At 36.0% G+C, this 25,128-nt stretch overlaps 1 protein-coding gene across 1 annotated transcript; it reads left to right on the top strand.

Annotated features, from left to right (window-relative positions):
- Positions 1-282: 282 nt before the first annotated feature.
- LOC145670129 (uncharacterized) lies at positions 283-669 on the top strand. The gene has a single exon (XM_081738499.1). It carries the CDS (start codon positions 283-285, stop codon positions 667-669), a length of 387 nt encoding a protein of 128 aa, XP_081594625.1.
- Positions 670-25,128: the final 24,459 nt, after the last annotated feature.

Here is a 25,128-nt window from a genome sequence, read left to right as displayed (position 1 = left end):
TTTGAATTTAATAAGTTTGTTAATATGTTAATTAGCTAATACACTAATAATTATCAATATATTAGGGGAGCTAAATATTAATATTATATTCTGCAGGTCTTTGGGACAACCGGAAATTTACGGAAGCTTTCAACCACAAAGACAGTTTGGATGGATGGTACTTTTAAAGCAGCTCCCCGTATATATCAGCAGCTGTACACCATACATGGGACATATTTGGGGCAGACTTTTCCGTTTCTATTTTGTTTATTGCCTTCTAAGAAAGAGGAAGACTATCGTAGGATGCTGCTTCTCATTAAAGATGCGGCTTCTGCAAATGGTCTTTCCTTTAATCCTACTACAGTGATTATAGACTTTGAAAGAGCGGTAATCAATGCCGTTACTGGTGTTTTTCCGGATGCAGCCATTCGTGGGTGTTTCTTCCATTACACCCAATGTTTATGGAGGAAAGTTCAGTCATTGGGGTTGTCCACTTTTTATGAAGAAGACAAAGAGGTCAGGAAGCGGATAAGATGTGCTGCTGCACTACCACTTGTGCCAGTGGAGCAAGTGGGTGACATGTTCCTGCATCTCCAGGAAAATGCCCCGGAAGTACAAAACGCAGAGAAGTTTCATGACTATTTAGTCGAAACATGGCTGGACGATGCAGACGCCATTTTCACAAAGTAAGTACGATATAGTAGTTACCTTATTTTCTACGCTATTTCGCTATCTGTTTTTCGTTTGATTTTTTTTTTCAAATATATGTGGTTTTCGTTTGGGAAACGAAATCTACGTTAGCAGTGATTAGTATTTCATATATAGGCCTACTCATTCGGTCATTTTAGTCCTTTATGTTTTTCCATTAATTTCGTTTGTCATTGTTGTATTGCCTATGTGTTCTACAATTGTGAGCTCAGAAGTGTCTGGATATGAAATGGTGCATAGTGTCTTTAATGGAGTGTGGTAAGCGTAATTATTATTCTCATTCCATAAAAAATCATTTCTGAGATCTGCATGCCAATACGAAATTTTAATCTGCTCATACCAGAGATCTGAAATTAACTCTATACTAGTGTAATGATTACAAAACTGAATACTTATAAATTTACCGTGTTACTAACAACAAACAACAGACGTTATCCTTAACGTTATCTACGACAGACGTTAACATGCAACTTCCAATCGTTGTTGAATGTCTATTGTCAAGCTTTGATTTGTTTTATGTAATTAATGTTTCTCTCTTTTCCAGAGATATATGGAACCAATATGATAATGTTGAGGGAAGAACAAATAATGTTGTAGAGGGCTGGCACTCTAAATTAAACAGAAAACTTACAAGAGAACATCCAAATATTTTTACATTTGTACAGCTGTTGCAGCAAGAACAGAGTGAGAATGAAGCTTGTATGCTGATGTTGGAGGTAGGAAAAAAGCCGAAGGAACCAAAGCTGAAATATAAGCGAATTGAACAAAAAATAAAATCATTGAAGGCACGTCTGGAATCACATGTAATAGACTTGGTGGCTTACACAGATGCAGTTGCATACTGTTTGCATTTAGAACAGTGATGGTGAGATGTTTTAAATATATTGGCTATATTAACGATATATGGTATTAACATTGACGATATGTAGTATTTACATTGACAATATAAGTATATGTAACATTGCATGTAGTATAGAATCGTGTTAGAAGACAAATTACCTGTTAAGGTAATGCCAAAGAAGGAGCAGTGATGTAAAAGACAAAGGCTCTTTTTTTTCAAAAGGGCCGCCTTATGCATCCTCTTGCATTGTTTGTTTAATGTATGGCCGAACATGTCTTGAGGATGTGAATTGTGGCACTTTTTAGTACTGCAAGCCTTAGTATGCTGGAGATAAACTACTGGAAAACCGATTAAAATTCGGTTGTGAAATGAATTGATATTAGCCCGAAGTAAGTCTGTTTCGTGTTCGTTTCAGATACAATGTCAAACGGGTTACTGGCAACTGAATCAATCAATTCGAGGAAAGAGATATGATGGAGACAAACACTCTTTTTAAAGGCCGCCTTATGCATCCTCTTCCGTTGTTTGTTTAATAGTTGGCCAGACATGTCTTGGGGATGTGAACTGTGGCATTTTTTAGTACTGCAAGTCTTAGCATGCTGGAGGTAAACTACTGGAAACCCAAATAAAATTTTGTTCTGAAATTGCTTGATATTAGATCTTTTTTTTTTTTTTAATGTTTGTTTCACATACAATGTCTAACATTCTTGCAACTGAGTCAACCAATTTTCCATGTATGATGAAACTTGTAGAGGTGGTGGTTGTTTTTACAGAAGCTTTTAGAAATACTAAAGAAATATTCCCTACAAAAATTCCTCCCTGCACATAATTCCCCGTCTCGAAAGAGTAGGCACAACGGGAAGTAGGCACAACTTGAATTACCGTTCTGCCTAGAGATAAGATAATTAAAAATATTTTCTACAAAGTGCTGGAGGGCCTGTAGGCATAACGGGAAGTAGGCACAACGGGAAGACACCCTTTTATCCTTAGGTGGTCTGCCACCATTTTTAGGGTTTTTTACCTAAATGAATTATCATCATAAAAACTGCTGAACAAATATCATTTATCATTCTCACCTTAATAGTAATAACTAACTAACTAACTAAACTAACTAACTCTATGGCCTATGGAACCCGGAGGTTCAGTGCCGCGTTCACAAAAGCTCTCCACTGACTTCTATCCTTAGCTAATTGCATCCAGTTTCTACTTTGTATTCCTATCTCTGCGAGATCCATCTTAATATTGTCCTCCCATCTGCGCCTAGGTCTTCCTAATGGTCGTTTTCCTATGGGTCTACCAGTCAAGACTTTGAAAGCGTTTCTACTTTCTTCCATTCTAGCTACATGACCTGCCCACCTAAGCCTCCTAGACTTGACGACCCTAACAATGTTGGGTAAACCGTATAAACTATGTAGTTCCTCGTTATGAAGCTTCCGCCATTCCCCATTCTCGTTCCTCTTGGGTCCGAATATTCTTCTCAGGATCCTGTTCTCAAATACTTTCAGTCTATGTTCTTCCCTCAAAGTAAGCGACCATGTTTCACAACCATACAGAACAACAGGCATGATTATCGTTTTATATATTTTAAGCTTCAAATTCCTCGACAGAATTCGCGACGACAAGAGATTTTGAACCGAATAGTAACACGAATTCCCTGCTTTTAGTCGACATTTAATTTCTTCGTGAATATGATTTTCGTCTGTTAATATTGATCCTAAATATTTGAAAGTATCCACTTTATCAAAAGCATTATTTAATATTTTAACGCCTCCACAATTTGCCGTATTACGGTCCCGACGCACTTCCATGTATTTAGTTTTCTCTGCATTTACTTCTAAACCCATGTCCCTGCAAGCGTTTAATAAGATCTCTGCATTTATTTCTACTGTTCTCCTATCATCCCCTATTAAATTTACATCATCAGCATATGCCATAACCTGGTGAATGCCGTTCAACCCTAGGCCCTGGTTGCTATCTTTGATTTTCCTTATGGCGTATTCCAGCACAAAGTTAAATAATAATGGCGACAACGCATCTCCTTGTTTCAGGCCATTTTCGACGTGGAAGCTCGTGGACAAAAATTTTCCTACTCGGACTTTACTTTGGGATTCACTTAAACATATCTTAATTAATCTAATTAGCTTTCTCGGTATTCCAAGTTCTGTAAGAACGTTGTATAATGTTTCTCTCCTAACCGAGTCGTAAGCCTTTCTAAAATCAATAAATAGTTGATGTACCGGGGTATCGTATTCCCACTTCTTTTCGAGTATTTGGCGAATGGTAAATATTTGGTCGATAGTTGATCGATTTCGTCTAAATCCGCACTGATAGTCTCCAATAATTTCATCTGCGTATGGGGTCAATCTTGCTAACAGAATATTTGAAAGGATTTTATAGGATGTTGACAGAAGAGAAATGCCTCGATAATTATTACAGTCAGTTTTGTCGCCTTTCTTGTGAATTGGAACAATGATTGATTCTTTCCACTCTTGTGGCAATTCTTCCTTGTTCCAGATAAGGAGAATGAGTTTGTGTATCTTGTTCCACAATTTTTCGCCTCCAGCTAAAATTAACTCAGCCGGAATTTCATCTACACCCGGAGATTTGTGTTTCTTCAATTTCTTTATAGCGGCTTCCACTTCTATTCGATTGGGTTCTGGAATATACGGTTCTGCGGTGTGTATCTCCTTTTCTCCACGCACATTAGTTTTTGGCTGCGTGTTCAGCAAATCGTCAAAGAAATCTTTCCATCTATTTAAGAGGCTATCAGTATCGGTGAGAACTGTTCCGTCAGATTTCTTTAATATATAAGCACGAGGTTGATAGCCTTTCTTAAATTCGCTGATCCCCTTATACATGTCCCGAATATTTTTATTTTTACTATTATCTTCAAGTTCCTTAATTTTAGCTTTCAAAAAATCCCGTTTCTTTGTTCTAAAAGTTTTGGAAGTTTCCCGCCTGATATCTGCGAAATTTTGTGTAGTTGTTTCATTCGGATTTTGTAGCCACCGTAATTTTGCCTGTTTTCTCTTCTCTGCTAGTTTAATGCATTCTTGGTCGAACCATGGTTTGTTCCTATGTATTTCCGCGTGTCCCAATTTTTCTATTGCTGAACTTTTAATGCTATCTCTAATTTCAATCCAAGTATCCTCAACACTAGTGCACTCCGAGTTTTCTAAAACCGCGAATCTATTCGAAACTTCAATCTGGTATTCCTCTCTTACCTGGCTCTCTTCTAATTTCTTTAAATTAAATCTCTCCGTTTTCGGACATTGAATATTACCTTTATTCAACGATAATCTCTCCCGTATTATAGCTACTACCAGGTAGTGATCAGTGTCACAATCAGCCCCTCTAAACGACCGGACGTCAATTATGCTAGATTGTCTTCTTCTATCTACTAAAACGTGATCAATTTGATTATGTGTTTTTCCGTCTGGTGATGTCCAAGTGTATTTATGAACGTCGCGATGTGGGAATTTTGTACTCTTCACGATTAGGTTTTTGGATGTTGCAAAGTTCACGAGTCTAACACCGTTGTCATTACTTTCCTCATGCAAACTTTCGTTCCCTATAATCGGTTTGAAAATATCCTCTCGTCCTACCTTCGCATTGAAATCCCCTAATAGAATCTTCATATGGTATCGCGGGAGTTGGTCAAATATCCGTTCCACTTCTTCGTAAAAACTATCTTTTATATCGTCACCCTTATCTTCAGTTGGAGCATGTACATTTAAAACAATAATATCACACCACCGTCCCTTAAGAGTAATAAAAGAAAGTCTGTCAGTAACAAATTCAACCCGTTTAATTGCTGGTAATATTCGCTTGTGAACGAAAAACCCTGTTCCTAACTTTTGATTTTTATTTCCTTCCCCGTAAAAGAACGTAAAATTTCCGGAATTCTCAGATCCATTTCCTTCCCACCTAACTTCCTGAACTCCTACTAAGTCCATCCTGTATTTCTCTAACTCACTCGTTACAGATTTTAACGCGCCTGCCCTATAAAGACTTCTAATATTCCATGTTCCAAATCTCATGTCCATTTTCTTTTGCTGATGTCGTGCCAAGTTATCAGTCCTTGTCCGAGGCTTTTGTGAATGTTTCTGAACAAGTACCTTTTTTTACAGGATGAGGGTGTTAGCCTTACCCAAACCCCCAAGCTGGAGGACCACTCCTAGTCGTCTGTCCGCGACTGCTTATTCAGTATATTCGCAGCTAACCTCTATATCTAGAGGCCTTCTCCTCGATCCGCAACCTGAGGACGCGCCATGCCGTGGTGACAGGAACCCACGTTACACGGCACCTTAATAGTAATAACAACACTAATTACTCTTTTCTACTATATGTGAATTGCTTATGTTGCTTTCATCATCAACTATTATAACCAACCCTTAGTAAAAAAAAAAAATCAAGAAACATCAATTAGATCAACATTTATTATCATTTCATTAAGAGGCATAATCATTTTACCTTTAACTGTTAACATCCTTTAAATAAAGACTTTAAGTTAAAAAAAACTAATTAAGTTAAAAAAATTTGTACCACACATTTAGATTTGTACTCCTACCAATTTCGAGAATTGTGAATTTTTGATGGCGGATCGAAGTTACCCTCATAACTTATTTTTGTTTACAATTCGAATCAAAACGGGAGATCCCTCGTGGCTAAGCGGTTAGCATACGCGAATTTGGCATGGGAGACCCGGGTTCGATTCCCGGCGGGAGCTCATGTGGTTCGGATTCCACGTTAATTAGTAGGTCCACGTCTCATATAGCCTTGCTGCTGAACGGGACGCTAAACTAAAATCACCCACCTCACCTCGAATCAAAACGGGACTAAAAATTTGTACCAAACTGTACCAATTCGTACTACTAAAATTAGAATTGGCATCCGCACCAATATCTCGAAGTTTGAATTTTTGATGGAGGGTCATGCTAGCTTGGGCAACTTATTTTTCTTTCAAATTTGAATCAACACAGTTTCAAAAATTTCTAGCCAATATTTACGAATTTGCAGTATCAAAATTAGAATATATATCTCCACCAATTTCGAGAAATACGTATTTAGATATGCGGGTTAGACTGATCCGCACAACTTATTTTTCTTTAAAATTCAAATCAACACTGTACCAAACACCTGTACTCTATATGTACCGATTTGTACCGCAAAATTAAAATCTGTACCCTCACTAATTTCGAAAAAAATGAAATTGTCACATATAACAGATGAAGCAGAGCCGAACAACTCTTTTCCTTTCCAATTCGAATCAAACTAGCACCAAATGTTGGTACCCAATATGTACCAATTTGTACGACGAAAATTAGAGTTATACTCCAACTAATTTAGAGAAATTTGAATTTTTGTGGGGGGAAAAGTTCTCTTCCACTATCTTTTTCATTCTAGTTCGAATCGAAACGGTACCCTATATATCGAAATTTGTATCAACCAAATCAGAACTTCTACCTTCACTAATTCGTGAAATTAGAGTTTTTGATGGCGGGCAAGGTTGATGACAAGCTGGCACGGACAACACATTTTCTTTACAATTAGAATCAAAACGGTACAAAATATTGTACCCAATATGCACCAATTGGTACCACCAAAATTAGAATTTGTACCTCCACCAATATCGAGAAATTTTAATTAATGTTGGCGGTTCAAGCTGACCTGCACGACTTGTTTATCTTTCCAGTTCGAATCAGTACAGTATCAAAAATTTGTACTCAATATGTTCCAATTTGTACCACCAAAATTACATTTTTTATCTCCAGTTATTTCGAGAAATTTGAATTTTTGGTGGCAACGTCAAGCTGGCCCCCACATCTTATTTTCTTTGGAATTCGGATCGAAATGGTATCGAAAATATGTACCTAAAGTATACCAATTTGTACCACAAAAATTAGAATTTGTGCAATTACCAATTTTGAGAAATTTGAATTCTCAATGCTCGATCCAACTTGACGCCTAAACCTGGCTCGCCCAACATATTTCTTTTATTAATTCGAATCAAAATGTTCCTAAAAACCCGTGCCAAATAGATATCAGTTTGCGCCATCTATAAACACCGAAGACAAAATTATTTGAATATTTTCCTACGGTGTACCAAATGTTAGAAAGAATAAAGGAAAGCATTATCACAAAACAACTTGTTGGGTAGGCGGCAGATTAAATGGATAGCTTTGGCATTTGTATAACTTGGTTGCGAGAGAGAGAGTCAAACATCTAAATATGTTGAGAACAACAAAATATTTATGTGTGGGTGATTTTTTTCCCCAATCATTTGTGAACATGGACAATATTAATTTTTATTATAGAACTCATTCAGAGGATCAGTTCTTTGAAGTCGTCTCTATCCACTCGTATCTTCGTTTCGAAAACAGAGTCTAAGTTCTAAATTTGCTTACAAATTTTTACAAATTTAGTTACCATCAATAATGCACTCCAGGGTTAAAATGTTTAATGGAAATAGTAACAAATTCATTTGCGAATTAGTGATGTCGAATTAAAAAAAAAAAACGTTTCTCTGGTTTACCTTGAGATCAAATAGATACACATATTTGAGTAAGCATTTCAGATTTATTATTGGTGCGGGTACAATGTAATATTTTTTTGTTACAAATTGTCTAAAGAAATTTGGACAATTTTCATATGATTTCTGGATAAGCCTTTGGCCTGGAAGAGTTGACTTGGTGATAAATTGGCCGTTCGTTGAATAACAATTTCTAAACTTTATTCGTACATGATTTTGCTTATGCAAATCATAAAAAAATTTTCCGTTCCGTTTTTATGAATTGCGGGGAAATTTGGTTGCACGTTCTCGTTCGAATCGAATACTATTTTGATTGAATACAAAAAAAGGGGGATTGCCATGCCCAGGAAGATTGCAAGGAAAAATTAAATTTCTAGAAATTGGTAAGGTTGGAAATTCTAATTTTGAGAGTACAAACTGGTACTTACTTGGCACAAACTTTTGTTAACATTTTAATCTGAATTCGTAAACAAAATGTGTTGCGCGAGCCAAGTTTCGACGTTAAGTTGGCTTCAGCATTGAAAATTCAAATTTCTCCAAATCGCTGATGGTACAAATTCTAATTTTATAGGTAGAAATTGATACATATCGAGTACACATTATTGGTGCCGTTTTCATACGAATTGCAAAGAAAAATATGTTCTGCGGGCCAGTTTCACCCGCCACCAAAAATTATAATTTCTCGAAATTAGTGGGGGTAAAATTCTAATTGCGGCATTAAAAATTGGTACACATTGGGTTCAAATTTTTGGTGAGGTTTTGGTTCGAATTTGAAACAAAAATAAGTTGGCCGGCCAGTCTGACCTGCAATTAAATTCATATTTCTTGAAATTGGTGAAGGTACAAATTTTTATTTTGGTAGTTCAAATTGGTACATAATGGGTTCAAATTTTTGTAGGGTTGTTGATTCAAATTGGAAAGAAAGTGTTTGTGGCTCAATTTGAACCTCCATCAAAAACTCAAGTTCCTTGAAATTGGTGGAGCTAGAAATTCTAATTTTTGTTGAGAATGTTGTACATATCGGGTACAAATTTTTGAACAATTTTGATTAAAATTGGAAAGAAAAGTAAATTGTGTAGGCAAATTTGACCTGCCAACAAAATTCTGTCTGACATGACCTGCCACGCTCCACGAAATTTCTTGGGATATAAATTCTAATTTTGGTGTTACAAATTGGTACACATAGGGTACAGAATATTGGTACCGTTTTGATTTGAATTGGGAAGAAAAAGTGTGCAAGCCTACTTGACTCGGCATTAAAAATTCAATTCTCCCAAAATTGGTGAGGGTGCAAATGATTGTTTTGGAGGTACAAATTGGTACATATTGTTTACAAAGTTTTAGTACCGTTTTCATTCGAATTAAAAAAAAAAATGTGTTGTGTAGGCCAGTTGACGTCATACTGATCCCCCATTACATGTCAATTTTGTCGAAATAAGTAGTGTGTACAAATTCTAATTTTCGTGGTACAAGTGGGTGCATATTAGGTACAATTTTTTCGTACCGTTATGATTCGAATTTGAAAGAAAAATAAGTTGTGCAATCCAGTTTGACCCGCCATCAAAACTAAAATTTCTCGAAATTGTTGGAAGTACAAGTTCTAATTTGGTGGTACAAATTGGTAAGTATGGGGTACCAATTTATGGTGCCATTTTGATTCGAATTGGAAAGAAAAAGAGTTGTGCGGCTCTGCTCCACCCGTTATCAAAAATCCAATCTTTTTGGAAATTGATGTGGGTACAAACTTTAATTTTGGCGTTACAAATTTGTACATATCGGGTAAAAATATTTGATACCGTTTTGATTTGAATTTTAATGACAAATAAATTGTGCGGCCAGTATAACCCACAAACCAAAATCTAGTCGAATTAAAACTCATTGTGTTACAATCCGCTACTAACCAAGTACTTTCATATGACATACAAAACTCATGTGTACCCGGTGTATTAAGACGTGATTTGAGGGCCTGCTTGATCTGAGCCCCCATTTTGTAGCTATCGTTAATTTTTCATAATCCAGGACGGTACAAAACACCCAAAATACGGTACAATCCGGAACAAACGAAAATCTTTCAAATGAGCCAACTAAATCGTTTGTACAACGTGGTGGTGGGAGGCCAGGTTCAGACAGCCCCCAATTTTGTTTTCTTATTTTTTCATAATCTATTATGGCTAAACAGTGCCACACACTACCTTCCTTCCTACCTATTACTTCAAATGTCATGCGTTATTTAACATGTAAGGGAAGTCCTAGTACCTCTTCAGAAATTCAAGTCAGAGACAGAAGAAAGACCGACATCTATTAGTACGGTGGTTTGGGGTGTGTTAATAGTACTTCATCTCTATCGCTTTCTGGCACCTGGGTTTTTGGGGTATTTTTTAGACTTTCAGTCAAGCAGCTACTGCATCGTCACTATTTACCCTAGAATCATGGTTCATACCTCATTCTCTTCAGAATAAACCTGGCATTCAAACGGTACTACTTGCATGCTTATACCATATACCAGGAGAGTGAAAAGTGATGTCAAAGAGAAAATTTCGGGGAGAATTTTTTTTTTTTTTACATTTGTGCCCCTCTGGAACGGCCACATCTGAACGTGGAGATCTAAAAAAATGTGATACATAGAACTTGGTAGACTGAATGTGTGTGCTAAATTTCAAGTTTCTATCTTTAATACTAAGGGCGGGAGAAATTTTATCAAGAATCCTCACAATGCCCCAAATTACCGCGAAACGCCATGATCTCAGGTAAAAAATTTCCTGAGAATCTCTATTTACTCTAGGACTATAATCCGCCCATCACTCTCTTCAGAATAGAACTGCCTTTCAAGCGGTACCTTTCACATGTCTCCATCATGTATCTAAGGCGGGAAAATCCCGAAAAAAGGATATTTTGGGTCTAACTATCCCTTTTTTCAACTTTACCCCCTCTGGACCCCCTGTTTTAACGCAGAAATCTAAAAGAAAATCTGCTAAATACTACTCGGTTGACTTAATGTTTGTGCACAATTTCAATCTTCTACGTGCAAAAGTAAGCCCGCCAAAAAATACCGAAAATGTCCCATATTCCCCTATACAGAAGTACATTTTGATAAAATTTCCCTGACACAACCCTAATTACCCTAGGGTCATGTTTCGGCCACATTCTCTTCAGAAAAGTACTGCCTTTCAGACGGTACGACTTTCATGTCTCCATCATGTATTTAAGGCGGGAAAATCCAGAAAAAAGGAATGTTTGGGCTAAATATCCCTTTTTTCAATTTTTAGCCCCTCTGGACCTCCCTCCCCGTTTTAACGCAGAGATCTGAAAAAATTTGTTAAATACTACTAGGTGGGCTGAATGTTTATGCACAATTTCTATCTTCTACGTGCAAAAGTAAGCCCGCCCAAAAAAAAAAAAAATCTATACCAACATTGTCCCATATTCCCGTATACAGAAGGATATTTTTAAAACTTCCCTGAGACAACCCTAATTACCCTAAGATCATAGTTTGCACTTCATTCTCTTCAAAATAGAACTGCCTTACAGGCGATACCATCCACATGTCTCCATCATGTATCTGAGGCGGTAAAATCCCAAAGAAAGGGATTTTTGGTAAAAATATCATTTTTTTCAACTTTTTGCTCCTCTGGATCCCCCCTGTTTTAACGCAGAAATCTGAAAAAAAATCTTGTAAACACTACTCGGTGGACTTAATGTTTGTGCAAAATTTCAATCTTCTACGTGCAAAAATAGGCCCGACAAAAATAATGAACATATTCTTAATAAAAGAAAATATGTTGTTTAAAGTTATGACGTCATCACTTCCTATGCCTCGACGCAGGAAGGTGTGATACCATACGTAAGGTCTTCTACAATGCCTCTGGACTTGAAAAACAAACAAACAAACACACAAAAAGACCCGGACGAAAAAGTTCAAATAGGAGAATTATAATGCAATGTACCCTGAAACATCCGAATGGTTTAAATTGTACTATAAGTACCCCAAAGGGCTATTTCTTCGTAATGTCTACATCACTTCTGGTTCCTTTTCATCATTTGTAAACTAGTATTTGTCTACTTTTTACTGCAAATAGAAATTGAACTTAAGAGATCATGTTAATAGCTAAATAAAATACAGTCAACGAATTTTAATTTCCTTAACCTCCAAATTATTTGAAACCTAGAAGTAAATGAAGATAAATGAAAATAAAGTAATCAGTCATATGGTTCTTATAATTTGGAAGGTAAAGTAAAGAAATTGAAATAAATTCCTTCTCGGTAATTTATATGCCATGGAAAAAACCCGAGAATATTTCCATTCTTTTAATTTTCCTTCCCACCACGAATATTCCCACTGACCATCACTAGCCATACCACCACATATCGTCTCACTTTGTTCTCTGGTTGGAAGTATTCGGTCTATCGAAATGGCCTTTTTATTTTAGGTAACTACATTCTTAAAATTTCATTTTTTCCGTTTTCTTCTACAGAAAAAAGAGTTTCTAAATATTCCTTTGTGTCACAATCAATTAAGTAGAGAGGGAAGTTGGATCTTTTCAATTAAACTGAAATGTGTAAAAGGGCCAAAGATTTCTCATCCGAGAATGAAACGGAGACATTTTTTTTTTATTTCACAAAACTTTCTTCTTTTCCAAGCTCATGTACCTCTAGTTCGACAAACGAGTTCAAAATTAAACCAATAGACTTGACCATAGAAACTGAGAATTACATAACCAAATTCAAAATAATAGTAAAAAGTAAGCCAATAGATGGCAGCATGGTAGTTCCTAAAATACTTGAAGAAATAATCTCAGATTTTTAACAAACTGTAAAAGAGAGAGCAACTGTGCAATTTAAAATATACATTGTAACAGGAAAGATATCAGCTTATGTTCATATGATGTATTTTTCTTTCTAAAAGTAACATTATATAAGGACACTCGCTTGTATTACTATTCAACTTTCTTTCATATACCTTGACACTGTATACGTCAAGGTCATGTTTTCTCACCCGGCCACGCCAAATAATGGCTGTACCGGTTTTCTTTTTGTAAAAGCGATAGGCGTTTTATGTCTAAGCTTCGAAAATAATTTAATTATATTTTGTTATAGTTGGAATCATTCACATCAGGTCCGTCAGGAATTTTGATTCCTTTCTTGCATTCTATTTCTTTGGATTCATTGAGTAAAAGAAATTATAAAAAGTAACGACTACTTTGATTACAAGGACTCATGTGTCCCTCTGAATCCCTGTACTCACTTGCCTTTTGGGTTTCTTTCCCTCAATTCTGATTACCCATACTCAAACACAGTGGCGGCCTCTGAGGCAGTAGGGATGGTATCAAGACGAGACGAGACTTTGTACAGTCTCGGTCTCTTCTCGGTTGATAAATAACGGTCTCGGTGTCGTCTCGAAACAAATAGTGTGAAATTAAAATAGTGAATGTATTGTTCTCGTATGTCTGTCGTTTCCGCTTATTTTTTCCTTTCATTTTTGACTTAGAATTATGGTATGAGGTACCTCTTCATAGCTAATTTGCTAGTACAGTGAAACCTCTGAATAACGGACACTAATGGGACATGATTTTTTGTCCGCTATTGAGAGGTGTCCGTTACAGAGAGGTTACAGAAATTTAATTTTTCACAATGGTAATTGTATGCAGTAATATACAGTAACTGCATTATGTATGAGTGTAGATACGTAAAATTCAATATGAAAATATTCTATTTAGTACGCTTTTGAATTACTGGGAGGGATGAAGGAGAAATTCATTTCTTAAATAATATTATTACTGGGGAATGTGTTAATATATTCGTTCTTTGGATGAAAAGGCAAGTTATTGGAAGTGCATATGTTTATTGACCCAGTCCCAATCATAAAGAATATCCTCTAAATGAAAGTTAAAAGAAAGCCGGGAAAACCCCAAACCCAGACTTGTTCCAGTGTCATAAGTAAAAAAAAAAAAAGGTTACTTTTCGAAAAAAGTAAGAGAGGAAACATTGCTCGTTGAAAATGTTATTGTAAAACAAACATTATTTTGTTATTTAAGAAATTGTCGGGAAAGATGCAAGGCCCAGATGAAAGAGAGTTAAATTTGTTAGAGAAGGGAAGATCTTTCGCGTAGAATTCTTGGCCTTACGACTGACCTGCATGAGTATTATTACTTATTGAAGGTTTTCTTTTTTTTAGGATTTCCACCAGAAAGCAGTTTATTGCGGGCATAAACAAAGAAGAATTTCAAGTTCAGCTTGAAGCTGTTCTGTTTGATGGCTCACCAGGTCTAGACTCATGATAGATACACTTGTGGGGAAAAGACTTTTCTGTCTACTGTAATACATTGCGGAACGGAGAATAATTCCTGTCCGTTATGAAGAGGTTATTGAAAGTTTGGGGGGAAAAAGGACTGTCCGCGTCCGCATCTCAGAGTGTTCGTTAAAGGGAGGGTTTTGTTCCATAAGAGAACATATAAATTTGCCGGGACAAAAAACTCTGTCCGTATTATAGAGGTGTCCGTTATTGAGAGGTGTCCGTTAAGGGAGGTTTCACTGTACTAATGTTTTCCATGCGTGTGTTCCAGGTTCAATGATCAGTGGGTATATCACCCTAAAACCCTAATAGTAACCCATGTTTCACTTTCAGCAATAGACTTTGTCTCATATAGCCTCAGTACTGCCTATACAATTAAACTCTATTAAATTAACTCCCGTACTATACAGTAGTTTATTTCCTTCCTTTGAATTAGAATTGTTCAATACTTCCTAACGGATAACGCAACACATACCAGCACGAATGTATTTAATCGTACCGAAATTGGAATTTTACAATTTCTCATTTATTTTCCAATATATTCTGCTTTGACTGTCATTTTCAAAACAGAATATAACGTTCATATGTTAACAAATAGGGTAAATTATTACTACAATATACGTATTTTGTTTCAAATTGATGAAATGCTTTATTATCGTTTCACATCTCCATGTTTATTGACACTTTATAGCACGAACGTCCTGAGCCTTGTGGTGGAAGCTACTACACTCATCTTTGCTATGCGAGGTCTCGAGTTGGATCACAAAATAAGTTAGATTCAAAGTCGGATGTTTCGCATAGTTCGCTTCTCATTTTAAGTGCATTCTGTTTCTTATACAAATTCATAAGGCCGGAATGCAAGACATAAGCACATATCCAGTGCCGTAACATAGATTAATCATATTCCTGAGCTCTCAGCGGTGCATGCAATCTTTATTCGAGAAAACTAATCGTGTGTTCATTATGTTGAAATTTTATATTGATTGAAAATTTCTTGCGAAACATGGACATACATATTATATAAGTATATATGTAATTAGAGATATGTGTATCAATTTTTTTCTCACTCCCCGAAACAAGTGATTCTCAACTTTCTAGTTTTATTTTGTATTAATTTTCGTAGTTTTGCTGCAAAATGATGGATTGAATAGTCAAAAATATATTTTCGCTCTACGACTTTCATTAAATTTTGGATCCATCTAGTAAAAGTATATACACAGGGGCGGATCCAGGATATGATCAAGAGAGGGGCTAAACCATATTTAGCCGTTTTTTTATCCAGTGCAAAGCAGGATTGAACCTCATTTTATCCAGTGTATACCTGAGCGTCAAGGGGGGTCTATAGCCCCTATAGCCCCCTTGGTTCCGCCACTATATATATATATATATATATATATATATATATATATATATATATAAACTTTAGAGGTAGACTATGCTAGGTCACTTTTTGGTCGAAATTGAGTTAAGAATGCTTTTTTAATAGACTATGTTCTCTCTAGTGGTGTAATATGTAAGTTTGAAAGCGACCTACTACTTTGTAACTACTTAGTAAGTTTGAAAAACAGTACTATAGGTCTTAGTTGAAGAACCGGTTTTTCCCTTCTCTAAAATTACGAAATTATGACTTGATTTAGTTTACCTCCGAGGTCCAGATATAATAAAATCATCATCATAATCAACAGTTATCAATCCACTGCTGGATGAAGGTCTTTCCAAGTCTTCTCCACAACTATCTAACTTGGGCAATTCTTTTCCAGCTTACTTCTCAGTGGTTCTTGATTTCGTCACACTTTCTTGTATACGGAGGTTTTCTAGGCTGTTTTTGTCTCGTGGTATCCAGTCTAAAATTGTTTTCGTCCGTCGATCATAATTTCTTTTTGCAATACGCCCGGCACACTTTCCATCTCATATTAAATTATTTCATTAGCACCATCAGTATTAATTTCTGCATATTTGGGTTACAAATAGTTCGAATTTGCTACTTTCGGAATACAGACACGCTCTTTTTAATCCTCGGATCTTTCAACATGACTAAATGATTTAAATCAACACAATGTGAGGACCCCCATTTGGTGTAGCGGATAGCACGCTTGATTTCGGTTCGCATGATCCCGAGTTCGATTTCCGGTAGGGGTAATTTTGAACGACCGAAGTGGTTCGGATTCCACTATAATCATTAGCTCCACGTCTCCTTTAGCCGCCCTAGCATAACTGTGGGTTTCAAGTGAAACAAAACAAAAATGAACACTGTGTATTACTAACTGTAAGTCCTTGAATAATTGCATATAGCTATATGGTATGGATCGAGTTTGAGGTGGTCGGTGGTCAAACTAAAGCAAGTGAAATGTAATTAGGGTGTAATTAGAACTTTTAATTAAGCACGTTCTTAATCTAAAGTGTACACCAGGCTTAAGGCTTAGGGGGAACAACTAGTGTTACTGAAAATGTATCAGTTACATTTAATTTCAGTTACAATTTGCATTTATATGTATTGCTGGAACGAAGACTTAAACATTAACATTATAAGTAACCCACAGACTATGAAAAACGTTGTCTCTTGAAAGCATCCTTGCACCATAAAACAAATTACGAGTAATTTTAAAATATTTTGCAGTTTATCTACGTTATTTGCACATGTTTAGAATAATATTTAGCAATTTATTTAAGTGGGCAACACTGCTTAAAAGAATGTAACTCCAGTTACCTCCAATTACCTCCCTTACGGCAGAACTATATAAAGGAAGTCCCGGCCTTAGAGCCCTGTGAACTGTTTCACTAATGTCGTTTTAAATGAAAATTGTTTGAAATAAGATTATGTATTAATATGGCTCGTGCCAAAATGGCCGCATTAGCCTGTTTTAATTGTTTTTCACACTGTTAATGTAATAAGGAAGAATAAGCACCGCTTGTACATATTGAAATTGAATAACAGTATATTAAAATTGTAACAAATAACAAAATTCTCAAAAATATTAAAATGTAAATAGTAAAAAATTGAATAAAAACTGAGAGCAAAGCTCCCTAATACTTAGTGTTTACAGCGCCATCTCTTATCCCCTTATCCCGGATGTATATATATATACAATGGCGGATCCAAGGGAGGGGCTATAGGGGCTATAGCCTCCCCCCCTTGGCGCTCAGATATACACTGGATAAAATGGGCTTCAATCCTGCTTTACACTGGATAAAACGGCAAAATATGGTTTAGCCCCTCCCTTGATCATATCCTGGATCCAGCCCTGCATATATATATATATATATATATATATATATATATATATATATATATATATATATATAGAGAGAGAGAGAGAGAGAGAGAGAGAGAGAGAGAGAGAGAGAGAGGATGGCCCTCGTTCATAGATCTTTAAAAAGTAAAAAAACGTTGTGGCAAAAGATTTTTCATATCGATCACCGTATTCAAGATGGCCGCCAAGACGTGGTGCCTGTATCTGATAAAACGTCCAGTATCACTAATATGAAAGCAGTTGGAGATAAACGAACAGTCAAAAAGTGAAACAGGAAAGGCATGGGACGCGTCTGTTCTCGTAGTGCTCGCAGGACTGCCTTTCAAGGGGACCTTAGAAATTTGAAACCGAAATATGGGTCAAGTGATACGTCTTTGGAGAAATCTTGATACACTAAACAGTGTTGTGGCAAAAGATTTTTCATATGGGTCACCGTTTTCAAAATGACCGCCAAGACATGGTGCCTGTATCAGATAAAACGTCCAGTACCACTAGACCCCTAATATGAAAATAGTTGGAGATAAACGAACAGAATAAAACTCGTATAGGAAAGCACAAAGGGTATTTATCATTCCACAGCTCAAGTTAAATGCAACGGAGAAAAAGATTATTAAAGTATAATTGACATTATGCAAAAGAGAAAATGATAGAAAATTATCTTTCCGATCTCTGTCCGTAAGTAGGTGAAGCGGGAATGAATGGTAAAATCTCACATGAGAACCTCACATTTATTTGCAATAAATATGGTTTGTCTGAAACACTTGTGTGTACAAATGACTGGTACTATAATGAATAAAAATAAAATGAAATAAGATGAATGAAAATAAGGTGAAATTCAAGTTTAACAACATTTTGCCCGCCCCTGATAATTTAACGTAATGCGTGTAAGATTTTTGGGACATATCTGCATCAGTATGTATCGTTACTAGGGATCACAACTGAAATTACCAAGTTATTTGGAATGTCACGTAAACAACATCTCAGTAAAACTCATATTCTATCACATGCAAGAAGACATAAAAGGAAAAGAAGCGAACTAATATCATGCAGACGACTGTTGAACAAAACCAATGTTTGTAAATATTGTTCTAAAATTGCATTGTTCGACAAATTTGTTTCGCATTTCAGTTGATTCCTTTTTTGCATCAAAGCATTGCCTGCAATCAAAATGGAAGGTACCATTTAACAAGAATTTTACATACTTTATCACATTACAGAGACATTTATCTCTTATAAAAACACATTTCAAATAACTTTGTTTCGTAGATACAATTTGCAAAAACTAAGGCTCTCATTTGCAATTTCACCGATCCTTCCCGCTTCACTCACGGAGTGAGGTTGGAGCAATAATTTTCTAGGAATTAGATTACTTCCTTTCCATTATGGCACGTTCACTCTAATCATCTTTTTGACTGTTGCAACATTCCCGAGATATAGAATGATAAATACCGTCTGTGATTTCCTAATCGAATATTTGTTCTGGTGTTTTCATATTAGTGATACTGGACGTTTTATCTGATGCAGGTACCATGTCTTGGTGGTCATTTTGAAAACGGTGACCCATATGAACAATCCTTTGCAACAGCACTCTTTAGTTTTTAAAGATATGTCGGACAAGGTATCACTCACCCCATGATTCCATTTACAATTTTGAAGTTGTGCCCTGGGCCCCCATGAAGGGTGGCTCTGGGAGCCTCCGCGACAATATCAATCGATGTGCCACATGACATTTCCTATTTGAGTTGTTGTTCCGTTCGTTTATGCTCAATCGTTTTCATATTAGTGTTACTGCACGTTTTACTGTATCTGGTAGAGCCAACATGTCTCGGCAGCCATTTTGAATACAGTGTCCGATATGAAAGATCTTTTGCCACAACGCTTATGAGTTTTTAAAGATATATCGAAGGAGGTACCACTCACCCCTTGCTTCCATTTAAAATTAAAGTTGGGCCCCCGAAAACCTATGCAGGGCGGCTCTGGGTGGCACCGCGACCATATATATATATATATATAAAGAGAGAGAGAGAGAGAGAGAAAGAATTCTATTTGCATTAGCAGTGAATTTTATTTCGGGAGAGGCTTCACGAACGAGTAAGAAACATTTGTGTTCTACGTGCAATGCAAAAAATGATCACAAATTTATTTCGGGAGGGGTTTGAGCCTGATAGCAACCCCCTAAATACGCCACTGTACATCAGTCAACCGTTCTCATATTACCTAACATAGCAGCGAAACAAATTTTGAGTGAAGGTAATTTTAGTATATGTCAATATCAATATTCGAGACGAGACCGAGACGAGACAGTCAGTCTCGAAAGTCTCGGTCTCGTCTCGATTTATAGAGGTGTGTCTCGGTCTCGGTCTCGTCTCAGTATTTAAAAGTCCATCTCGGTCTCGGTCTCGTCTCGGTATATAAAAGTCCTGTCTCTTCTCGGTCTCGGTACCATCCCTATGAGGCACTGACGCCGTGACATGTCACTGCCTTGAGAGGTAGAAGATTCAGAATATTAAAAGAAAGCGAGTTAAATTTCATAACTGTTTCTGAATTTCTTCCGTTTTTCTGCCCGCTGCCGTATCTATTTAGTTGCAAGACCTAGCGCGAAAGACCTGACGGTGGCAACTCTGCTTCGGTGACTGTCACCAGGCCCTTGCTTCTGAATGCTGCTTGGCATAGTGGTATCACCATATACGCGCCCTATCAGCTGTGTACGGGAAAGGCTTTCCATTGCTTCTAGCTCGTGACAACGATAGCTTGTCACGCAGAATCCGAAAGCAGCCGATATTTCACGATCTCATATATACTGCTTGGGAGTTGCCGCGGGTTTCTCACACCAAGTGGAATTTTCAGTCTCGTGGAGTAAATACAGTTTACGAGTATCGGAAAGATCTAATTGATGTTATGTTAGCAACAGAAAACTGTGAAGATATAACAGTACAAACCACCTTAACTCAAGCTTCCGCGTACAAGCTATTATTAAATGCAGAAAATTTCGTATTTTGGTTGACTTTTTTCCACAAGATTATGCCACAGTAGAAATTATTTTCAGCCAACTACAGAAGAAATGTACTGATCATGTCAAGGTTCGAGAACATCTGCATAATTTTGAACTTGGTGTGCAGTCTGCCAGAGAACAAATTGACAACATTATTCAGGAAGTAGAAACAGAATTAGAAACTGCAAGAGACGAACCATGTGCAAAAGACGGCGAAGTGAGGCGTTCTATAACGACAAAAAAAAAAAAAAAAAGACAAACATTAGAAGTTTGTGATGCAATCCTAGTGGAGATCAAATCTACATTTCACTTCACTGAGCAACTTGTAGCTACGAGATTATTTGCTGTAGAAGAATTTGACAATTACAAAAAGGAGTTCCCCGATAATTATCTCAGTGAGATGGTTAAAAAATATCCCTTCTTGGAGGAAAAGAAATTAAAAAGCGGAGCTTCAAGTATGCTATTCGAGACCCGAACTGAGAATGGTGTCTGGCGCGGTGTCATTTTTAAATGTTCATTATAGACGATGAATTGAGCGACATGTTTCAAGCAACAGTTAAACTCTTAAAGTTATTGATACAACTATGCCAATGTCAACATCAGAAGCAGAGTGATGTTTCTCGATGTTGAACAGAATAAAACCTTTCCTAAGAAATACCATGAAAGAGGAAAGATTAACTGCGTTAGGCATGTTGTCATGTGAAAAGACATTCGTTAATAAGATAGATAATTTTAACAAAAAAAGTTATCGACGTTCGTCGCATGGAGTTTCAGTATCGTGCATCTTAACCAGTCAACCAAACGTGTTCAGTTGAATGTTCGAAGAGAATAAACAGTGCAAGTTAAGTGTTTCTTTTTAAACAGTGTACTCGTGTTTTATTCAATATCAGTGTGTGTGTCTTTTTTATCAACAAGATAAATAACAAACTTAGTTAAATAAGAGCATCTCAGCACGTAGATCTCACCAACTTGTTCCGAATTTCTCACCAAAATGGGCCTAAAATCCGCCATTTTGTACTAAAATTTACCGAGATACCCAAAATCTCACCAAAATGGGCCTAAAATCCGCCATTTTCTATCAAAATTTACCAAGATACCCAAAATCTCACCAGAATTGCTTCAAATTCCCCTCTTTTTTCACAAAAATTAGTGTACAGACCGAAATTCTCACCAAAATGGATGCAAATTTCCTTCATTCTCACAAGAATTGGTCAACAGTGCAAATTTGTCATGAAAATGGGTGTAAATTTCCTCTGATATGTTTTATCATATATTTTAAAATAATTTATGTTGATTTATAAAATTTATGCTGATTACTTACCGTTTTTCCCCAAGCCTTTAAGAAAGTTGTTTCTTCCTTTCTTATTCCTCCCTCAAGTTGTGAAAAGTAACTGAAGAAACTTCAGAACATGTCCACAGAGGTCTTTTCTGTTAATCTTGAACACAGTTGGTCTTGGTATTCAAGAAACTAATTCTAAGGAAGAAGACACATATAATGAAAGAATGGAAGGTCGTAAGATGAGGTAACCATAAGGGGAAGGAGGAAAACAAAGGATAAAAAAGTAGTACTTGGTGCTGTTTCTATCCAACGTGTGTGGTCCTAGAAACAAAGGATTGGAGACAAATACCTTTGTAATCGAGAGAATAACCCATTATCTAACTGTCACGTAATTTCATCATTCTGTCATTTAAAGAAAGAAGAAAGTGTCACTTAAAAGTGACATATAGATGTCTGAGAATAGTCTAACCATGGGAGGTGAGAAAAACATGTGAAATAACTTTTAGAAACATGGGAATTACAATAGGAAAGGATAGAATTTGAAATTGAGAAGCTTTTATGGAAATGTCACGTAATTTTATCATTCTGTAATTTAAAGAAAGAAGATATTGTCACTTAAAAGTGAGATATGGGTGTCGGATAATACTTTAACTGTTGGAAGCCAGAGAAACATGTTGAATAACTTAGTTTCAAAATGTAAGCTAAGAATGGTGGGAGGGAGAGAACCCTTTGATGCGTAGTAAAGAAAGGAACATAGACGCAGCTGTGTTGTAATTTTGGGTGGCCCAGGTTGTTGGAGGGGGCGAAGTGTGCTCTCCTGGGGAGTAAAAGACCTTGTTTAATTTGAGCTGTGACTTCTAACTTATGGAGAATGAAAATATGTGAAAAAAGAAATAGCAGTCATTATTCTGAGGACAGAGATTTTAAGAAACAGATCGTTAAATGTCACATGGCACTTTGTAAAAAAGTTAATGTATTGCCCCCATACTGAGGGACCGCAAATAAGATTTGAGGGAATTGTGTTTTTATTTTGAGCAAAGGACCACTTTTAAATTGGCGTTAGACTTGTTACGCATTTTGTTAAGGACCTTGCCACATACGTAGAGGGAGAGAAAGACTGACCCTTATTACCTGAGTTTGAAAGGGGAAAAAGAGTGAATGAATTGTGTACGTAATACAACTTTCCCTTTTTTGCTTTTGGAAGAAGTCTTTAAACAAGATTTTTTAAAAGTATTTCTGCATAAATGATTTTATCCTTTTAAAAATTAGATTATTGAGTTAATTATTTATGAATATTAATGAGATGATAATGAATATTACTGAGGTGGTAAAGAAAGGATTACAAAGAATGATGTTTTGTGTTTTTGCGTATATTTAGAGGTATATTGCGGATATATGTAATATAGAGCAGTACATAATGTACATAAATGTATGAGATAATGTGAGAGGGAATGGGCGCAACTCTAAGAAACGTATTTTATGTGTTGATATTGTATTTTCAGTAGCTGATATGGGATTTTAGCATAGAATATCATCTTTTGGATACTGTATGCGTCTAATGGTGTACGAAGCTTAGACGAATGACAAATTGCATGTATATATGAATAGTTTGTAAGTGGGTACATGTATGTATGTATGTATATTGGTTTTTGATATCGGGACAGGAATATATGTATCATATTGTAGACATATTATCTTTCGTTTGCATGTAAGTGTTTTAAGCATGTGTTGTTGGGTTGCGTAGCTTTAGGGGCTATACTAGGCTGGGTAGCTTGTACCTTTTGGTTGTATTGTATTAATATTGGATTGTAGCCTTATTTTATCGTAATGTAGAGCTGTATATTTTGTTGTGCTGATATGCTAGATGAATGCAAACACATGAACTGATTGTATTATATTAATATTGGATTATATTGTAGGCTTATATTCTAACTCCATACATATATATAAGTGTTTTAGATTACCTTGAATACCATGTTAGGATGTATATATTGTGATTTTTACGTACGTAGATGCTTGATAGACATGTCCTAGTGGTATTTTAAGCACAAAGGATATCACTGTGGTATAAGCCATTTATATATAGATATTTTTTCACTACAGTATTCTAATGTCATATATTCGTACTTTTACTTACTTCTAAGATGCTCTTTCACCTTGTAGAAGACATTATGCCGTCAACATGGTTTTCAACTTAGGATAATTTATTGTAGGAGCATAAAATATAATAAATACGTATAAATAACCTTATATGAAGCATACGCATTCTTCCTTTATCTTATATAGAATACAGATACTTCGTATTATATGAATATTTGTTTGGATATAGTCATAGGAATAAAACATAATATCGTAAATTGTAACGCTTTATTGTATTTATATAGTCTATAATATTCTATTTTTCAATATTGGCATATTTATATACATATATAGATAAGATATTTACTATACTTAGAATATTCTTAATAACTTATTGACATATTTACATTATATATACCTAGAAGTACCAACAGATAGGTCTTGTGAAAACTTATGGACATATTTGATGATATTATGATTATGTTATGACATCATGCTGCCTTTACACAGTCTACTATTTACATATACACAGAATACCAATCATTTAACACACTTAATACTTTGATAACCATATGGCAATGTCCTATAATCAGTATTACTCTTATGATTTAATCGTCGTCTTTTATTTTGAACTTTCTGATGTATTTTAGTTTCAGACTTGGATACGATGACAAACCCAGGCTTACGAACAATTCTTCCTGGATTGTGTAACTGTTTTTTCTCAGCTTTATCTCGAACTAGTTGATAAAAATGACCAAAGTTAATTTCTTGTCGTGTACGATGATTTACAGTTATTCCTCTAATTTTAAATACATAATCTACTTTCCCTGTTTGAACTTCTTTCATTCTATAGGCATAATTTTTGGCCCTAAGCCTATAAATGCATCAATTTCCCACCCATCATGATCTTCATTAGTTAGTTGACCCAAATAGCAACCCAAAGAAAGTGGAGGGTTTTCATTACGTGGTTGTACAAACATAATACTATCAGTGTCGCAGTACAATACACGATCAGGATCTATAGCTGTTAGTAACTCGTAAAGTTTTAGACGCGCCCACGAGGTGATGAAGGCTGCAAGGACAACATTGGAAAATTTCCATGGTTTGTTTTTGCTCTCAATGTTTTCATATGAAAGAATGAGATGTTGCTCTCCAATAGGCAATACTGTTTGTACCTC

Source organism: Thermobia domestica, chromosome 14, assembly GCF_964235325.1.
Source record: "Thermobia domestica chromosome 14, izTheDome1.hap1.1, whole genome shotgun sequence".
Lineage (NCBI taxonomy): Eukaryota > Metazoa > Arthropoda > Insecta > Zygentoma > Lepismatidae > Thermobia > Thermobia domestica.
Note: the sequence above shows the minus strand (reverse complement) of the source record. Positions and strands in the feature narration are given on the sequence as shown.